This window comes from Lepidochelys kempii, chromosome 6, assembly GCF_965140265.1.
Source record: "Lepidochelys kempii isolate rLepKem1 chromosome 6, rLepKem1.hap2, whole genome shotgun sequence".
NCBI lineage: Eukaryota > Metazoa > Chordata > Testudines > Cheloniidae > Lepidochelys > Lepidochelys kempii.
In genome coordinates, this window is record NC_133261.1 from 112688633 (window position 1) to 112709807 (window position 21175).

General features: G+C 46.6%; 1 protein-coding gene across 4 annotated transcripts in view; it reads left to right on the top strand.

Moving 5' to 3' along the window:
* Nucleotides 1-21175, top strand: part of RCOR1 (REST corepressor 1) — a 127066-nt gene that overhangs the window by 83678 nt on the left and 22213 nt on the right. For all 4 annotated transcript variants that reach the window (XM_073349704.1, XM_073349703.1, XM_073349705.1 and 1 more), the window contains 4 exons: nt 75-127; nt 11059-11220; nt 12697-12815; nt 16388-16466. In XM_073349704.1, coding sequence (XP_073205805.1) covers nt 75-127; nt 11059-11220; nt 12697-12815; nt 16388-16466 — 413 coding nt within the window. The remainder of the gene's footprint in view (nt 1-74; nt 128-11058; nt 11221-12696; nt 12816-16387; nt 16467-21175) is intronic.

Consider the following 21175-nt stretch of genomic DNA (forward strand, 5'->3'; position numbering starts at 1 on the left):
TCCTCTGTTGTAGACTAGAAAGTAGGGCAAGGCCCATGTGTGAAATGTCTTCAGGACCTATTTTTATTTTTCAGTGGATGAATACATTGCCATTGCTAAAGAGAAACATGGATACAACATGGAACAGGTAACAAAAACGATTATTTGCATTTCTGTATTTAAACTGACCTTTTTTTCCCAGTAGGTACTAGAACCTGATTTAAAGCAAACTGCCACACTGCAAACTTTCTTCCTTCCACTCATCCAGCATAGTAATACATTTCTTTTCTGAGGACATGCAGTTCATCCTAATTTATTAATGATAGTCACTAAAACGCCCAAATTTCAGTGTTTTGATGCACACCTCCCATTGATTTTCAGAGGTATTTGGCCTTGTGTTGCAGTCTGATCTATGTCTATGTTGGTAAAATTCTGGTCTCATTGCAGCCCATGACAAGGCTCTCCTTTACTTGAGTGAGGCCCAGATTTCACTCTGGCTTTTTCGGTCTCCTGCTTAAGACGCATCTCGACAAACACTTGGACAGTTGGGTAGCTTCATGCACCTGAGAAGTTCTTCTGAATTAAGTGGGACGTCTCGTGTGCATTAAGTTATGTGGTGGGGAGGAGGGATGAGTTCTGCTGGTTTATTATATTGGGAATAAAGGTATTGTCTCTACTGGAGGACTTTGACTTGAGAATTAGAGAAATTATGTCCTTGCAAGAGCAATGGGACTGAAGAGTGAGTGATTAAGAGGGGAAGAGGTTTTAGTCAGATGACCAAACTCTCATTTTTGTGTTAGCCATTGAAAGTGTAGGTCTTAAACATTCTTGAGAAGAGACATCTTAAAGTTCCTCTTCGAGTACTTGCTCATGTGTATTCCACAGTAGGTGTTGCGTGCACGCCACATGTGCCGGAAGTTTTTCCCTCAGCAGTACCCGTAAAGGGGGGAGCACCTCTGCGACCCCTGGAGTGGCGCCTCTATATCGCGCTATAAGGGGGACCGCGAGCTCCCCCACCCTCAGTTCCTTCTTGCCACCAGAGAAGGTGCGTCGGAAATTCTTGCTCCAGCGTTCCTGCAGCCTTTCCAGTTGATCTTAGTGGTACCTTTAGCTAGTTGTTAGTAACTCATGGAAAGTAGTTTCTCAGTTGTTAGAGTGGGCCCAGGGCATGCCCCATGCCCCAGGCTTAAAGTCATGCGACTCCTGTCGCCATTCCATGCCAAGGAGCGATCTGTATGCTGAGTGTCTCCGCTGCTTGGGCCAAACTCATGTGAGTGAACGCTGTAAGATCTGCAGGTCTTTCAAGCTGCAAACTAAGAAGGAGAGAGACATCAGGCTTCACGCTCTTCTCATGGAATCGGCATTCTCTCAACGCCGGTACGCTGTGTGGACTCGGCACCGGGCACCGCATCGTCGGTGCGCAGCGAAACCCCCTCCACCAGTCGGCACCGTTCCCCTTCCAAGAAACAAAGGAAGAGCTCGACTTCGCAGCGGTGCTGAGAGAAGGAAGGGGGAGAGGTTGGTCCCGCGTTGGGCAGCCCTCTGTCCCCCCCGGGCTCAAAACCACCGAGTTGTGCTAAGTGGAGTAGCCCGGCAGCGCTGACACGCGACTCTCCCGCAGTCAGGATGCCACTGACGCCAGAGGCTCTACAGGCCGAACGTGACAGCCTGAGCTTGCCAGTGCCTGGGGCGCCGCCGGTGGTGGGCCCCCAGTCCTGAGGCAAACCAGCACTGGGCGCTCAACAGGACTCCCCAGCACGGCGCAGCTCTCACTCTGAAGACCGTTCTCTGCTTCGTTCGGTACGCAGCGACCGGTTTGCTCGCAGCTCGCGTCCACCACCCTCGACGCCAACCGGGGTTCCATCCGGGCAGGAGTCCCCGGGTCCCTCCACGCCACGAAGCAGCGGATGCAGGCATTGAGATAGGCGTTGAAGGTGCGCCTCTTCATGATGTAGCTATCGTAGCTGATCTCTGTGCGACCAACGTTGATGCTCCTGGTCAAGCTCCCGCTCTGTCAGCTGTCGTACGCGGGGCTCCTGCCGCGTGTCACCGACACCGCAGCTCCCGGCACCGAAGCGAGTCTTGGGACAGTACTTCCGGCGGGTACCGTTCCTTGACGTCAATGTCCCGGTCCCGTGGAAGACAGCATCGTGGGCACCACTGCTCCCACCGCTCCTATGGTACCGTTCGGTCGGTGGTGACCTTGGCACCCAGCCCCCCACTCGCTGGGCTGTACTGCTCAGCCAGACCAGATAGTGGCACCGGGCCCGCAGCATGAACAGTGGCAAGGGGCCCCATGGAAGGGACAATGGTGTAAATGGGCACAGTGGCCGCCAATGCCCACCCAGGTGGGGGACTCCCTTGGTGGCCAGGTCGTCTGAGGCCCTGTTGGCCTTGCTATCTAGGCAGAGGGACAAGTCAACAGGTTTTGAGTTGTCGGCTCCGCGCCTGGACTCCGACCTGAGGGTTGATCCCCTGGCACAGGCTGAGGCCTACAGCCCCATGCTAGCCTCCTCTCCTGAACTGGATGACACCATCACGGCACCGCTGCCCTCTGCTCCACAGGAAGACTTTAGGGCGCATCAAGACCTGCTAACGCGGGTGGCGTCGAGCCTCCAGCTGCAGGCCGAGGAGATGGAGGGCCTGTCTCATTCCCTCTTTAATGTACTGTCCCCCTCCGTGTCGGGCTGTGTGGCTTTACCCCTTCCCCAAGGTGTAGCCAACTTCTCCAATGCCTTGTGGCTAACTCTTGCCCCTCTGGCACCAATTTCCAGGAAGGCTGAGAGGAAGTATTTTGTGCCAGCCAAGAACCATGAATACCTCAACTCTCTGGTGGTGGAATCTGTGAACCACCAGGAGTGGAAGGGCCAGCCCGCGGCCACCCCCCAAGAATAAAGACGCCGGGAGACTAGACTCCTTTGGTAGAAAACTTTACTCCTCTTAGAGTTTCCAGCTCAGGGTGGCCACCATCAGGCCTTACTGAGCCATTATGATTTTAATTTATGGGAGTCCCTGCCAAAGTTCGAGCCACTCCTCCCAGAGCCGGATAGGAAGGACTTTAAGGCATTGGTGGACGAAGGGGCGATGGCAGCCAAAGCTGCCCTGCAGGCAGTGGCAGAGACGGCGGCTTGCTTGATGGCCTCTGCGATCTCCATGCGCAGGGCATCATGGCTCCTCCTGTCCAGGCTTTCGGCAGAGGCCCAGTCCCTCACGCAGGACCTGCCGTTCGACAGGAAGGCCCTGTTTGCCAAACAGACGGACGTCAGGCTGCACGGTATGAAAGACTCTCACACCACCCTGCAGACCTTGGGCCTGTACGTCCCTCCGGCTAAGGACAAGGCCAGACCGCAAACGTTGGCTCACTCTGCACAGAGCAGATATGAGCCCCTTACAAGAGGCCAAGAGAACCAAAAGTGCCGGCCTCAACGACAGTCCTGCTCTGCCCCATAGCCCGGGCCCTCTAAGGTCAAGAGGCAGGGGAAGAGGCGGTTTTGACTATTTGCAGGGGGGAACCAGGGTAGTTGCCATGGAAACCCCCTACTAATAAAGTTTGTGTTTAGCAACCGATTGTCTGCCTTCCATGGGGAGTGGTCACAAATAACCTCGGACCGCTGGGTCCTCAGCACCATTTCCAAGGGCTACATGTTGCAGTTCAGTTCACCCCTGCCCAACCACCCCCCGATCCTGGTGGGCTTGGGGGACCCAGAGCACGTTCACCACCTACGTCAGGAGGTGGAACGACTACTATGCCTGGGGGAGATGGAGAGAGTGCCAGTAGAACTCCAGGGCAGGGGCTTCTACTCCCTATATTTCCTGATCCCAAAGATGAAAGGAGGTCTCAGGCCCATCCTAGAACTGAGGAATCTCAATCGGTTTATGGTCCGCTCCAAGTTCCTCATGGTATCCCTGGCTTCTATTATCGCAGCCCTGGACCTTCAGGATGCATATTTCCACATCCATATTTTCAAAGGGCACAGGCGCTTCCTCAGTTTCCTGGGGGGCCCGACCACTACCAGTTCACGGTTCTCCCATTTGGCTTATCCACGGTGCCCAGGCTGTTCACAAAGTGTATGGCGATGGTGGCAGCCTACCTCAGACGAGAAGGGGTCCAGATGTTCCCATATCTGGACGATTGGCTTCTCAAGGGCAACTCACTGTCTCAGGTGAGGGCCCGTGTGGATCTGCTCCTGTCTACATGCACCAATCTCGGTCTGTTTGTAAACGAGAACAAATCAACACTGGTCCCGGTGCAGCACATAGAATTCATAGGGGCACTACTGGACTCCTTAAGGGCCACAGCCTTTCTCCCAGTGGCCAGCTTCGAAACCCTCAAAGGTCTCATCACCTCGGTCACGGCTTTTTATGGTGACAACAGCAAAGGCGTGCCTTCAGATCCTGGGACACATGGCAGCGTGCATGTATGTGGTCTGCCACGCCAGGTTCTGAATGAGGCCCCTCCAGCTATGGCTAGCCTCCCACTTCTCCCAGGCACGGGACGGCCTGGACAAGGCCCTCACGGTACCGACCCCGGTAATTGCCTCCCTACAATGGTGGTCCTCCCCGGGCAACATGCTCCAGGGGGCTCCTTTCTGGGAGACAGCCCCATCAATAGACCTGGTTTCCAATGTGTCAGACTTGGGCTGGGGAGCCCACATAGGGAACATGCAAACCCAAGGGATGTGGTCAACCTTGGACATGTCCCTCCATATAAATGTCAGGGAGCTCAGGGCGATACGGTTGGCATGTGTGGCTTTCATCATGCAGCTTCACGGCAAGGTGGTCAGAGTCCTTACGGCAACACCGCTGTGATGTTCTACATCAACAGGCAAGGTGGGGCATTTCCCTGAGGGCTTTCCACCTACCGGGCGCCCACAATACACAGGCCGATTGCCTCAGCAGGGTTTTCTTCCCCCATTATGAGTGGTCGCTCCACTCAGAGGTCACTCACCGGCTCTTTCGAGAGTGGGGAATTCCCCACATGGACCTGTTTGCGACCCGCCAGAACTGGCATTGCCCCCAGTTTTGTTCCGGGGGGGGGGTGTGTGGCTTGGGAAGGGATGCAATCTCAGATGCCTTCCTCCTGCAGTGGTTGGACCAGCTTTTCTGTGCTTTTCCACCATTTCCCCTTATAGGGAAAGATCTAGAAAAAGTGAAAGCAGACAAGGCACGTATCATCCTTATTGCCCCAGCCTGGTCCCGTCAATACTAGTACGGGACCCTACTGGACCTCAGGTGGTCCCTCAGAGGAGGTTGCCACTTCGCCCAGACCTCCTCTCCCAGAATGGGGGCTGCCTCCTTCATCCCAATCTGACCGCTCTCCGCTTGACAGCATGGCTGCTCAGTGGCTAGACGAGGAGGAGAGGAGGTATTCTGAGGAAGTCAGGCAGGTCCTCCTGGGAAGTAGGAAGCCATCCACACACCGGACGTACCTGGCGAAGTGGTCCAGATTTTCTAGGTGGGTGGGGGAGCGGGGAGTCTCCCCATCGTCCGCACCGCTCCAGTTTATCCTTGAGTACCTCCTGTCCCTTAGGACCCAAGGGCTGGCACCCGCCTCTGTCAGAGTACGCTTGGTGGCCATATCGGCCTTCGACACGCCGGTGGAAGGGTACTTGGTCTTCTCCCATAATATGACCTCCCGCTTCCTGAAAGGCCTTGACCGTTCATTCCCGTATACTAGACCCCATGTACCACAATGGGACCTAGACCTGGTGGAGTTCCGCCTCATGGGACCTCCCTCTGAACCCTTGGTCACGTGTTCCTGGTCTCCCCTCTCCTGGAAGGTAGCCTGCCTTGTAGCAATCACGTCAGCCCGACGTGTCTAAAGCTCAGGGCCTTGACCTCGGAACCTCCATATACAGTCTTCCACAAGGATAAGGTTCAGCTTTGCCCATGCCCTGCATTCCTCCCGAAGGTGGTCTCCGCCTTCCATATGGAACAGGACATCTTCCTTCCCGTGGTCTGTCCCAAGCCCCATTCCTCCAGTGAGGAACGCCACCTCCACACGCTCAATGTGAGCAGGGCACTGGCCTTCTACCTGGATCGGACTAAACCGTTCTGTAAATCCTCGCAACTCTTCGTTGCCTTCGTTCCACCCAGCGCCTTTCTCACTGGATCACCGTGTGCAGACGCACGTGCTATGATCTGGCAGGGGTTCCCCCGCCACCAATCGTCAGGGTGCACTCAATGAGGGCTCAGGCCTTGTCGGCTGCCTATGTAGCCCATGTCCCTATCCAGGACATCTGTAGGGCTGCCATCTGGTCTTCAGTTCACACGTTCACTATGTATAATGTGATAGTCTCCCAGACTAGGGATGATGCTGGGTTCGGCAGAGCAGTACTGCGTCCCAGGAACTAGTGAACTCCTACCCACAGATATAGCTTGGAATCATCTACTGTAGAATACACATGAGCAATCACTCAAAGAAGAAAAGACAGTTATCTGTTCCTTCGAGATGTGTTGCTCATGTCTATTCCACATCCCGCCCTTCTTCCCTCTGTCAGAGTTGTCTGGCAAGAAGGAACCAAGGGTGGGAGGAGCTCGTGGCCTCCCTTATAGCACGATATAGAGGTGCAACTCCAGGGGTTGTAGCAGTGCTTCCCCCCCCCCCCCCCCGGGTACTGCTAAGGGAAAAACTTCCGGCACCGGTGCACATGGTGCATACGCACACCTACTGTGGAATAGACATGAGCAACACATCTCAAAGAACACCAGTTACGGAACAGGTAACTGTCTTTTTCAGCGTCCCTGCTGTTAAGGTGTGAGAAACCATACAAATACATGTGCTCTGAGCTGTCCATCAGATGCTCCAGCAAAACCAGAGAAGATCAGAAATAACATTCATGATATTTCTAGGACCAAAAATAATAATAATTAATAATAAAAACCCTTAAAGCAGTGAATAGCCACAAGCCTAATTCTTGCCTCTTTTTTTTTTTAAACATAGATAACCTTTAAGGTTGAGATAGGTGTGTTTGTTCTAATATGTGAAGTCATGAATAACTTCCTCAAAAAAGGTTTCAGAGTAGCAGTCGTGTTAGTCTGTATCCGCAAAAAGAAAAGGAGTACTTGTGGCGCCGTAGAGACTAACAAATTTATTTGAGCATAAGCTTTCGTTGCATCCGATGAAGTGAGCTGTAGCTCACGAAAGCTTATGCTCAAATAAATTTGTTAGTCTCTAAGGTGCCACGAGTCCTCCTGTTCTTTTTCCTCAAAAAACTAAGCCCTACATATTTGAGTGACCTTCTATTCGATTTTAGTCGAAAGGTGAATGTTTCTGGAAAGTGAAAACTGATCAGACTTTGTTTAAAATTAAAACTCTTATAAAACTGAGGTGCAGCCAGGTCTGAAGCTTTAAACACTGAAGACACACTTTTGTTTTTAGACAACTCTCGCAACGTCTAAAGTTTGAAAACATGTCTTCTCCTTGAACAGAAGGATTTTTGTGGCTGTGATGCTGTGACCAGAAGGGAGAGTGGGATGGGAACGTCTGGTTAAGGGGAGGGAGGAAGGAGAAAAGTATGTGTTTGTGCTACTGGGCTCTCTGGATTGTGGCATGTCGACTCACTGAGCTATGTAACTATGTGCTTGAATGATCAGTACCATCTGGCACTTTCTAAGCTCTCAGTGTTGTCCCACTGTTCACTTGTCATGATTTGAGCCTATGATCAGCCAGGCTGGTGGCAATTGAGCATTTGCTGTCAGGTTTACAGTGATCTGTGAAATGAGCTGATGGACTCTGTCCAGTTGCCTTCCCATTATCCTACTAAATGAATTTGTCCTGTTCCCAGCCATTTCTTCTTGGTCCTTAGGTCTCATTCTGATCTCTCACTGGGAGGGGTAGATTATCCCACATCTGCCTACAGTGGGGTTCTTACCCCTTTCTCTGAAGTATCTGGTACTGGCCACTATCAGAAACAGAATGCTAGAGTAGGGGGATCTTGAGTCTGATCCAGTATAGCAATTAATAGACTTAAACGAGAAACTGCAGAACTGAAATTAATTTGCAAACTGGACACCATCAAATTAGGCCTGAACAGAGACTGGGAGTGGATGGGTCACTACAGAAACTAAATCAATTTGTTAGTCTCTAAGGTGCCACAAGTACCCCTCCTTGTTTTTACAAAAACTAATTTTACGTTGCTAAATACTCACACCTTCTTGTCAACTGTTTCAAATGGGCCACCTTGTTTACATTGGCCTCGTTAACACTACAGATGTGATTTCCACTCCTCCTTGTCAACTGTTGAGAATTGCCTACTTCCAACTTAAATTGAATTGGCTCGTTAGCACTGACTCCCACTTGATAAAGCAACTCCCGTCTTTTTATATGCTGTGTATTTATACCTCCCTGCTGTATGTTCCACTCCATGCATCTGATGAAGTGGGTTTTAGCCCACAAAAGCTTATGCCCAAATAAATTTGTTAGTCTCTAAAGTGCCGCAAGGACTTCTAATTATTTTTGCTGTTACAGACTAACACGGCTACCCTCTGAATCCTATGTTCCTGTTTCTTCATAATGAATTGTCCTGGGGTGGTAAAAATGGAAGAGAACCTTCCACTGTTCTTCCTTTGCAGGACAGCATATGCCCCAAAGACTTAGGTGGTCCTCGAATTTGAAAACCAAGCACTGCTAGGAAATACACAGAATGTCCTTCCAGGATGGTTATTTTATGCAAATAGTCCTACTGATCCAATGTTATAGAAATTCTATTTTTGAAATTGGCCTTTCCCAGGAAAAAATTGCAAAACCATGGACACTTCCCCTTTCAGATTGATGTTAGACATGAGATCCTTTGAAGGGGAAGAGTGAGAATTTGAGGGAACCATTCAAGCCTAGACAACCTGCTTTAGGACTTTTGCCTCTGGCTCTGAGCTTATTAGGTGGTGGCAAGCATTTGACCATGTGTGTGCGCACACACACTGCTGGGAGCCACTCCTCGAGGGCTCAGGACACTATAGCAGGTGGCAGCCTAGAAGATCCCAAGTGTGGGGTGAGCCAAAGAGGCAATGACCTTGCAAAGCTTGCTCCCTCCCAGGCTCAGTGCAGCAGAGGAGGAGATAGCAATTGCCTTGAGGATCCTGCCCTCCATCACTTGTAGAGACACAGGTGCCAGCGTGTTGATGGAGTAGTAGGGAGCAGGTTTCTCTGGAAGGGTGAATGGGACTCTTGCTGAAAGCTCAGCTGTCTGCTGGGCTTCATGTCCAGCTGGCTGCATTTGTTCTGTATGCAACTTGTCTGCTCTAGCCCTCTCCTTCTCTCCCTCACTTGTAGCTGGGTTCCGTGTCCACAGCTAAATGGATACATGTGGGGGGGGGGGGCAAGTAGAGTTGTTTCCTAGGGAGGAGGGTGGGTAGAAGAACTTTGAATTGGTAAATATCTGTGGGCACTATTGCTAGTGGTGTAAAAGCAGCTTATATGTAAAATGTCTTCCTTCTAGAAATAATGTCTGTTTAAAAAAATATTGTAAGTGTTCAGAGCCTGACCTATTAAAAAAAAAAAAAATTCACACTGGTGTTCCATGCCCTTTGTCAGAGGTTGTCTGGGCCAACTTCTCCTCTTTAAGAACATTTACCACTTTTTCCCTTTCAGCAGATCTCCTCTTTGTGTAATGTATTTCTGTACTAATGTCCAGGTTATGTTGCTTCACACAGGGATATTTGGGGAGGTGCCCAGGTGAGACTGAGTCTGATATTAAAAAAGAAGAAACCGTAACGCTTGTAAAATCTTCCATGTGCCTCTATACTAGCTAGTTAAGCTCTCCCCTCCCAACTGCCTAGTCGTAATTTTTTTAATTCACGTGACATCTTCAAAACCGTGGCGTGTTACGACTCTTCTGGTTCTGTATCATAATGAAGGGGAAGAAATCTAGATATTTAGCAGGGAGAGTCTAGTTTCATGAGGAAGAGATCTGGGGTGAGGCAAGCATTTAGTCATATAGTTGCAGAATCTACTGGAGCGAGAACTTTGTGCCCAGAAAGGAACTGTTTTTTTGCATAGCAAAGTGGGATGGGGAAACCCCAGTTTCAAAGGTAGCACTGTCAGTCTGAATGGACTGGGTGAAACTACTAGATGGGGGGAATTATGGTGGCAGAACCAGAGTCAACTTTGCATAGGTCAGACAGGTAATATTTTAGTCAGCGGATTGGGGATCGTTTTCACTTAACAGCAGTTCTGAAACAAGTTGAAACATTTTATTTTAAATATTTGTAGCATGTTAGGGTCAGGCCCTTCTGAAATGACTCTGGGGAGGCTAATTGCACCAAAAATAATCACCCCATCAGAGTGGAAGATCAGAATGCCCTTTTACCATCCACCTCCGGAGGGTGGTACATTTTGAGTGAACCCCTCTTAGAGGGCTCACTAGGGCAAGCATTCATTCGTGCCGGGGCGTACCGTGTGTGTAATTCAGTTTTCTGAACTGGAGACTCAGAGTTGCAACTGAAGGAGATGAAGTTAGGGGGAATAAATGATAGTCCCCTCCCCCCCCCTTCCAAATGATAGTGAGCTATGCCCCTGCTTTGTCAGGGGGTGCCCAAACAACAAATAAGACTGTCCCCTCCCTCCTCCAAAAAAGAGCACAAAAACACCTAATCAAATAGACAGGTATCAAGACTTGAACACTGGCTAACTCTGCCTGTAGTTTAGTTTTAATATCTGCTTTACACACATTTTTCTAGCTCTTTACTTTGTCCTTGGCTAAATTCTCTGTGTGCGCCATTTTTTGCTGGAAGCCCATTTTTATTTTTTAAACTAGCAAAAATGTCCACCCCACTTGCCTTTTCCTGCGGCAATCTCGAGCGGCCTTTCAGCAGTAGAACTCTTTCATTTTGCTGCTTACGCAATATGGGCCAGATTCTGATGCTCCACAGTCCAGAGTGGTGATGGATCAGATTCCAGGTTTTTGCTGTCACTTAAGCTTCTGCAGCCTCACACATGTGTATCTGAGGTCAGAGTCATGGCCCTTTTGTAACTTTTTTGTTGCCCTATTACTTGTATCAGTGTGAGGACTGTAAATTCCCTCTCTGCTCCCCCCTCCCCCCATTGTAACTCAGTTTCTCTTGTGTCCATGTTTCTTTCAGGCCCTTGGAATGCTCTTTTGGCACAAGCATAATATTGAGAAATCCTTGGCGGATTTGCCCAACTTTACTCCATTCCCAGATGAGTGGACAGTGGAAGACAAGGTCTTGTTCGAACAGGCCTTTAGTTTCCATGGGAAAACATTTCATAGAATTCAGCAGATGGTAAGTAGGATCATAATAATTAGACCTGGAAAAAACTGTTGAGGTCACCTTGTCCGCTACAGGATTGTTAGCAATCATGTAACTGCTCTTTTTGAAGACTGTCTGGTGTGGGGGTGGGGTTTTGGAGAAAAGCTTGACTCTGGCATTGTCATTCAGAGGACTATACTGTTTTGGGATAGGGGAGGGACTATTACTTTTATCACCTTACATTCCTCTAGCAGCAGACACAGAATGTCCTGCAAAGACATGTCCTGCAAAGAAAAAGTTTTCTAGAAGTAGAATCTGACTCTTACAATGTTGAGAGACAGTTCTGACTATAGAATTGGTAGTGCTTTTGATTTGTCACTCATGGGGCCACTCTTCCTTTTATTCGCAAAAAGAAAAGGAGTACTTGTGGCACCTGAGAGACTAACCAATTTATTTGAGCATAAGCTTTCGTGAGCTACAGCTCACTTCATCGGATGCATACCGTGGAAACTGCAGCAGACTTTATATATACACAGAGAATATGAAACAATACCTCCTCCCACCCCACTGTCCTGCTGGTAATAGCTTATCTAAAGTGATCATCAGGTGGGCCATTTCCAGCACAAATCCAGGTTTTCTCACCCTCCACCCCCCCACACAAATTCACTCTCCTGCTGGTGATAGCCCATCCAAAGTGACAACTCTTTACACAATGTGCATGACAATCAAGTTGGGCTATTTCCTGCACAAATCCAGGTTTTCTCACATCCCCCCACCCCCATACACACACAAACTCAGTCTCCTGCTGGTAATAGCTCATCCAAACTGACCACTCTCCAAGTTTAAATCCAAGTTAAACCAGACCATCTGGGGTGGGGGGGGGGGTAGGAAAAAACAAGAGGACACAGGCTACCTTGCATAATGACTTAGCCACTCCCAGTCTCTATTTAAGCCTTGATTTAAACTTGGAGAGTGGTCAGTTTGGATGTATCACAAGTATCGAAAGCCAAAACTTTTGAAATTTTGATCCTTAAGTAAGAGGGACCTGACTTCCACCTATAGCTCCCTGATTTTTAATGGAACTTGGATCAGGCCTTTAAAGTTATTGTTGCACTCCGCATCACTCTGCGTGGGGTGAGGTGAGGGGCAAGAGTGATGCAGGTCTCTTCTAGGGCAGCCTGCAGAACTCAAATTAGTCAGCTACCTTAATACAGGTTTAGTTGCTTGATGGAAGGCAGGCTTATCATGTAGACATACAAGACAATGAGAATGAAAATATTACAACCTGCTACACGCTTATCAAAGGTTGTAGAAAGAACCAATATTGCATCCTTTTAAAACCTCTTTTGTTAATTGAATAGATATGGCTACCCTATGATGCTGGTTATGACTTTCCTGCTGGCTGTCATAGTATTTACCCTAGTATGGCCCATGTGATGTGAAAGCCAGGTAGTGCTGTACATGTAAACCTGTGAAGACTTGTAAAAAGTGTAACCATTTTATTTTCAGCTTCCTGACAAATCGATAGCCAGTTTGGTGAAATTTTACTATTCCTGGAAAAAGACAAGGACTAAAACCAGCGTGATGGACCGCCATGCTCGTAAACAAAAAAGGGAACGGGAAGAAAGGTACGTTTGCAGTGAGAGAGACTGTGTCTTGCCACTCATAAATCTTTTTATGATGATCCTGGAATTTCTGGTAGCCTGTGAAGAACTAGAACTAGGATTTTTTCCCCCAGACACTTCCTGGTGCCTCTTTCTCTCTCTTTTTATAACCAAAATCTGTGTCCATGTAAACATTCATGACCAAATTCTACCATCTGATTCACATGCAACTCTCGAGTCCCTGTAAAGGGAGATCACAATGGTAATTCAAGGGCAGGTTTTTAGCCTTAAATGTAACATTGCGTAGAATGGGAGCATGCACTAAGTGGAAGAATGTCAATGTTTGGCAGTCCCCTCTCCATTTTATCTACACACTTGTACCAGCAGAAAGCTGCTACCAGAAAAATGCTTTCAGGGCCAAATTCTCTACCCAGAGCAATGGTCGAGTAGACTGGCTTTGTGATGGGAAGAGGAGGAGAGAGAAGAGCTCACACTAGCTGTGGTGGATGAAATTCTGTACCCTCCCCTAAGCCACTGAGCTTCATCAGATTCTTTGTTCCCACTACTTCAGCCTCAGGCCTCAGCAGTCTCCATGGCTGCCGTGCCTACCACACACTGCAGCACCCTTCAGGAAGGTTTGGCTGATAGTTCATGTGTTTAGCTACACAGAAGCTTCCTGGAGATAGAGATCCTCTTTCTCTGGATATCCCCACTCGAACCTAGAGCAGTTGGGGCCTCGGTAGGCCATGGCTCCTTGGCACATTGAGGGGTTTAACCGTCTGCAAAGGTTCTCTGCGTCCTCATCCTCCTTGTCTTTCCTTTCTCTTGAAATATGTAGCAGTGGTGCTTTTGCCATGCTCCAGATGTTTCTTGTCCTTGTGAACAGGTACTCTTCCCAACCTGCTTTAAAACTCAATCTAGACATTTGTAGAGTTAGAACTTCTCTTAGAGCCACATCCGAGGAAAGTAGATACCTGTCACCAGCTGGCAATGCTCTGCACATGTCTTCCATCATACGGCTCCTATTTCATGACTGCTTAGCCCAGACCCTAGCTTTTGTGCCTCAAAAAGAAGATCCCTATAGGAAGAGGGTCATTCCCATGGTGGAGTTTATTGAACCACACTGCAACAATGAGCCAGCAAGACTGTCTTCATCTCGCAGCTGGATCCACCACATCTGCTTAATTGGAAGGAAGAGAGTGGGCTCAAAGGAGAACGCCACCATCCAACTAATCCCTTACTTGGTTGACTTTGGTTGGCTTTCCTTTATCCGTGCCTCCCTTTCATACTGTTATTTCTGGTTTTATTTATTAACTTTATTCAGTGGAAAAATAATTGTGTTTCCTAAAAGGAGCACTTGTTTGTAGTTCACACTATATAGTTTAGTATTCAAAAAGGCTGCATCTGGCATTTTTGTTCTATACTTGTAAACTGCACTGAAATTACTGCCACCAGGAAATATCTTTACTATAAAGACTTTTATAGATGGTGTATCTAAGGTGCTATAAACTTCATGGAGAGTGAATGGATGGGCTGCTCCATTTCTGAATTTCAAAGCCTTTGAGAGAAGCAACAGGAGCAGAGATACTTAGAGTATGTCTACACTATGGAAACTACACCAGGTTAGCTATGTCTAAGCTGCTGGAAGGTTGTTTTTTTCCATCAAAGTAGGAAAACCACCACCCTGAATGACAGAAGCTATGTTGATGGAAGAATTTCTCCTTTGATTTAGCTACATCTACACCAAAGGATAGGCTGGCAAAGATACATGGGTCAGGAACGTAACTTATTCACACCCTGACCAACGTAGCTACTTTGACGTAAGTTTTAGGTGTCGACCAAGCCATAGTGTTTGCTTTCCATATTTAGCAAGCTAAAGAATGATTGGCAGGTTTTTAACTTGGCTATTCGATGTTTAACTAAGTAGAAAAAATGCAGGGAAAAATTATGGAACTTGTGTCCCTGCTTTGTGGGGGAGATAAGAGAGCTGTGCTGTCATTTGAGCTTGAGACTAGAATGTGTGAATTCTACAGCTAGTTTGTGTTCCAGGCCTGTTCACTTGTGGATTAAATTGTGCTTAGGTTAAGTAATGACTGTAATAAACCTTTGCAAAATGGGTTAAGTTTAGTGGTCTCAATCTAGTTTGTAGTGGTTTATGTGACCCTCTAGACACAAATTTCCAGCACAGTTGGCACCTTTTGGTGTTGGTCTCAGCAGACACCAAGGACTGAATCTGTGTGGAGGTAAAATTGCACTCTTGCCCTTTAGAGTTAAGGCTAATTAAAGGGGCAGTGAGCGGAATCTTGCCCTGCCATTGAATGTGTTCTGTGACTAAACAGAGGAATTCCCAAGACACCTTTCAGCAGCACTAAAATCACTTTTAAAATAACCTCAAACAAACTTGGGACTCGGTTTTCAAAACCTGTTCTCTTACTTGTGTGCCCAGAAGTGACAGAATTTGCATGCACAGACTAGCTTGGGAATCAGTTTTGTACAGGAAAGCATGCAGGGTTTGCATAAGTGACTGCAAATGAAAGACCGTTAACACCACCTTAAAATGTGTCCCTCAGTGACTGAGCAGGTGCATGTGTCTTGTTCATACTCTTCACTTGGTTTATAATTTAAAATAATAAAGCAAATAAAAACTGAAACCTAAATGGTGAGTAAATGACTGAGCTGTGCAGACAGTGTACTCTGGAATTTTAAGAGGGTATGTAGAATATAATGCTGACTTCTACAACTTGGCTAACTTAATGGGTTGCTGGATTTCATGGGACCAGTGAAACCTGCATGTGTCCTTTTTAAAATAAACATAACCCAGATAAGATTATCCTTGCACTCTGGGAACATCATAGAAAGTAGAGCAATTAACTTCAGCAATGTACGGTACACTAATTCTAAACCATACGTGGAAGTATACCTTAATGTGAATGGTAGTCAAACACTAAATTAGAATTCCAGTACAATTAAACTGGCTAGGTGTTCCAAGGTCAGATTCAGTATGGCCCCAATTTGATGCTGCTTATTATTATTATTCCGTAATTGTTAGAATATGCTTTCTCCCCCCCGCTCACCCCCCCCCAAGGAATTAAAGATGAGATTATGGGAGTGCTAAACATATGTATGGGTTTTGTTTGTTTGTTTTAAATCCCTGGGAGAACTAATTGTACATGTGGCTTTTTGTTACGTTTACAATTTTTAATTTAATGTATGAAATCCACGTTAAAGCTGTTTGCTCTAATTCTATATCGTTGTTTGTCTGAGTTTGCTTGAAGTTAAAAAATATTCAGCTAGTTCTCTTTGACTCTAACAGTTAGAGAATTCCTGACTTGTTTTTTAATTTTATTTTTGCCTTTGAGTGTGAACAGACTTCATTTTCAAATTTTGCCCAGATATACCACAGAAGAGTTTATGTAAAAGCTTTTAAATGAATGGTCCCTAATGTGGTTATTTTAAAGTGGTAATTGACTTTAAAATTCACCAAAAAGAAAAGCTGTGGGATTGAATGCTCCATCCATGCCTGACTTTCAGCAGACTATTGTAGAGAAATAGAAATTCTCATTGTAATATGGTCATGCCTTGCTTTTGTCTTTCAGTGAGGATGAAATGGAGGAAACAAATGGAACTAACCCTGTTGATATTGAAGTTGAACAAAACAAGGAGAGCAAAAAAGAGGTAGATTAGTTTTTTCCCCTAATACTGTACTGAAGGCTAATGAAAGTTTTCACCTGTTACTGTGAACTATTCTGTTGTGCCATGGAGGATCTGACAGTGCCCAGTTTTATTTGTGCTTATGCGTAGTTTTCACTCAGCACAGGAATAATAGTGACTCTCAATTCTGATTAGAGTAACTAGTACTCAAAATCCTCGATCCCATTTGAACTGAATGGCAAGACATTGAGTGACTTCAGCAGGGTCAGGATTTCACCTGAAGTGGCTAACAACAAAGGAGAAAGATTATGTGTGGTTGTGAGTGTTCCCTTCCCCCTTCCAAAGGGGCCTTGACCTGGAAGCTGACATTTTGCATATGGGCAACACAACAGGCCTGTTTCCCCCGAATCCTTGTTTGTAAATTGGGGAGGTAGCATGGGGGGGGCATTGACTATTAAAATTGTTGTGCTCAAATGTACGTGTTACCTTTGAAAATTTGGCCCATAGTGTTTTAACAGGAAGTTGGAGGGAGAAAATAGTTAACATGTTTTTAACTGTAATCCTGTAACAGGGGTTGGAACATACGCTAACTGCTACATGTCAGTTCTTTTGATGTTACCTGTTTTATTAAAATAGCTGTTAGGGGAATTAAGTGACCTAATGAAAGACTTCTTTTCCTCCCGAGTAGAAAAAGAACATTATAGTCAAGACACATCAGGTTGAAGTTAACTTAAGCTCTCAGTCCTTGCAGGCATTTTCTGTATAGCCTGCTCTTGAGCGCGTTGAAGTGACAACATTCCAATTGACTTCCATTGGAACAGGGCTGGGTGTGAACTGGAAAACTGACATTTACTTTTATGGAACGCTTTGTTCTTGTAACGTCCACAAGTCCCATGGTGTAGGAGCTTTGTGTGATTAGGTGCTGTGGGCCTGACTCACCAGTGGTGTAATAGGTGTAAGTCTGCTGAAGTCAGTAGAACTGCATTGACTGCTCTTGGCAATAGGTAGTCAGCCTGTCTCCTTCAGAAATAGCACGTACAAGGGCTGTGAGGTACTTCAGTCTGTACCGGGACAAAAGGAGGCACTGCAATATACAGCAGAACTCACCCTAGCTGCCTGGGGCCTTAGGATACAAAAGAAAGCTGTGATTGTGTAACTGTATCCATGTGGGCTGATCCCAGCACCCACACACATCTCCACTAAAGTAAATGTGGTTCTTTGCAGCTGCCGGTTGCACAATCCAAACCTTCAGAATGAGAAATGATGGTTAAGATTTAAGAAATATAATTTAAGATACAGAGAAACTCTATCACAGGGAATGGGTTTATTCATTTTACTTAAATTTGACTTGTATTGCATCTGCAAAGTTTGTGTTATTTTTCTAAACAAATGTGCCAGGGATGTACCTCAAACTAATGTTACAAGCTTTGGCACTCACGGGGTGGAAGGGAGGGAGAGGGGTCCTATAGTAACAACATAGTGTATAGAGAGGAAAGATGTGACTTTGAACTATCAAAGGTGGTGCATACATCAGTGTTAAAACTGGAAAATGTCTGGAAAATACCTTGACAGAGTTTTGGTTTTGTCCTCAATATTTTTAAACAGGGATTGGAAAGAGGTATTTATGGATTATGTTTAGCAAACCCTTTAATTGGGGCTGAGCAAGACAAAACACTATATCTTAATTTTGCATAACAGTTCATGTCACTTCTAAAGCAGTCTTGTATAAAGGATGAACTCTGATAATATACTTTACACTAGTTCCTGCATATCCTGTGCACATACTTACTGTTTTGTCTTTTAACTAGACAAAATTCCCCATTGTTGCAATAAAATCTTTTAAAAACCACCCTCCAATGTCGTAATCCCAGTACAGTTAGTGCAAAGCTGCATGCAAAAGGCATACATTTGGTAGTTTACTATGGCACTTAGTATAAATATACATCTTAAACTTGAGTTACCCAACTGATCATCTTATACACTGCTGGGGAGCCTTCTTATTATACCTTTTCATTTTCGGTTTAACTGTAAAACGATAGGTTTCAGAGTAACAGCCTTATTAGTCTGTATTCGCAAAAAGAAAAGGAGTACTTGTGGCACCTTAGAGACTAACCAATTTATTTGAGCATAAGCTTTCGTGAGCTACAGCTCACTTCATCGGATGCATACTGTGGAAAGTGTAGAAGATCTTTTTATACACACAAAGCATGAAAAAATACCTCCTCCCACCCCACTCTCCTGCTGGTGATAGCTTATCTAAAGTGATCACTCTCTCCTTACAATGTGTATGTACGTATTTTTTTCATGCTTTGTGTGTTTAAAAAGATCTTCTACACTTTCCACAGTATGCATCCGATGAAGTGAGATGTAGCTCACGAAAGCTTATGCTCAAATAAATTGGTTAGTCTCTAAGGTGTCACAAGTACTCCTTTTCTTTTTGTAAAAAGATAGAGGCTTTCTCATAATCATAACTTCATACGTGAATAAGAGCTTCTTTCTTAACACCTCCCCTTTCCACTTTCTGTTTGTGAGGCTTCAGTATTGTCTGTTCATAAAAAATAAAAGGGATAATAAGCAGTTTTTTGAGTGATTTAAGATTTCAAACTGAAATTTTCTTTGAGAAACTCTGAATCTAAAAGAGAGCTTTTACCGATTCACTTTTTTTTTTTCTACTCACCCATCTAAAACATTGGATTACTATAGGCTTCCTACAATCTGTAGATCTAGCTGTGCATGGTGGAAGTCAAAGTTCATTTGTATCTATATGCGTTCCAAAAGGAAACAGATGGTCACAATTTTGGGGTTCAGGTCCTTTTTGTAGCAAAGTATTTTACATGGGATTGTATATCCTATTTATTTCTCACTCTCTAATTGAGATAATCTATGCCACCGCTCTCTTTTGCCCCCCCCCCCAACCCCCCCCCCCAAAAAAAAAAACCTCACCAAGCACATTCAGTCACTCTCTGTGTGTGCAAGCAGCCTTCTGAGGGCTTGTCACTGGAAAGTGACTGCCAGCTTCATTTTATTCTCCTGTACAATTTGCATAGCCTATGCAGCATTAATTAGGTTTGATATTGCAGTACTCGAGCCTGAGGGCTGATTGAGAGGAGAGTAGTCCAGAAGGGGGATATGTTTTTGTTCTTCATCATTGCATTTCTGTAGTAAGTTGGTCAGGTTTGTAATCTCAGTGAATCATCCCTCCACCCCATTCCCAAAACCCAAACAAAAAATATTTGTCAGCTCAGAGACCGAGTTCTCTGTATGACAACTTAGGCAATACGGGGATTTCTCTGGGCCATACAACTTGGAGAGGGGGTTGGAGGGCTCTCAAAAATGCTTGGTCTCAGTGTTTCCTTTTTCAGGAGGAGATGAGGAGCTTCCTTATTATACTTTCTTTCTTCAGTTTAACTGTTAAATGTTTGAGGCTTTCTCCTAATCATAACTTCATCACACGTAATTAATGAATAAGAGCTGCTGCTTCTTCGAGTGCTTGCTCATGTAGATTCCATTCTAGGTGTGCGCGCACCCACGTACGTGGTCATCAGAGTTTTTTGCCTTAGTGGTATCCGTAGGGTCAGCAGTGGTGTCCCCTTGAATGCCACGCTCATGTGTTGGTATATCAGTTCCTTCTCACCGCCCATGGTGTTTAGTTGGAGCGCCTTTTCTTGCATAGCAAGGGCTAGCAGTTTTGTTTCTACTGACTTCAGCCTTAGGGCCTTGTAAATAGTTTGTTTATAGTAGTTGTTAAGTGTAGTTAGACGTTAGAGTCCTAGCAGGGACTTTGCCTGAGGCGGGGCATGCCCCAGTCTCCTGGGTTTAAGCCCTGCGCAGACAGTAACAGGCCTATGCCTTTAAGTGACCCCCATAGTAGCTGCCTCAAGTGCTTGGGGGATCACTCGTGAAGGACAAGTGCCGCATTTGTGAAAACTTTCGGCCAGAAACTAAAAAAGAGTGGGATATTCATTTTGGGCTCTCCTCACGGAGTCTACCCTTCACCCGGCTTCCAAGCCATCCCATCAATACTCGCCTAGTGCCTTGGTATGCAGTTCACCCCTGGCACTGGGCTCCACCCATCACCACTTCCTGTCACCAGTGCCCGAAAAGAAAACTAGGATGGCTCCAGGCAAGAAAGACCAACTGGCCACTCCGGAGCTACGTGTGCGTGCCTCTCTGGTCAGGGCCCTTAGCCCCTTGAAACTTCCACCACAAACTCCCGGGAGCTGTATGGGACCCAACCTGCTGATGGCACAGATGCCTTCCCCAGTTCCCCAGGCGCCGAGAGAGCAGATGCCTCTGCCCATGGTGCTGACGCTGCAGGAAATAGCAAAGGCTCCCCATGAGGGCAAGCCAGCCCCTAAGAGCGCTCGGGGGGCAGTGGAGCACCGCCAATCCCCGAGACAAGACAGTGCTTTCCACCTCCCCACTGCAGATCCCCAGAGTCACAGCCCAGATCCTCTGGGGCTCTCCCTCTGTCACCGGCACCACGTTTGAGGTCCCTGGTGTCTCAACATGAATAGCTTAGAGGAAGGCGCTGGTCTCCATATTACTGGCACCATTCGCCCTCCCACCGGTTGTCCTCTTGGCACAGATCTTGGTCACCTGCCCCATGGGAGAGCTCCTCGTCATGTCTCCAGTCCTTCCAGCACTGGTCCCCTTAATACCAGCACCAATCTTCTCGCTCTGGGCATTGGTCTCCGGCGGCAACAGCTGGCAGGCAGACTCCAGACATCAAC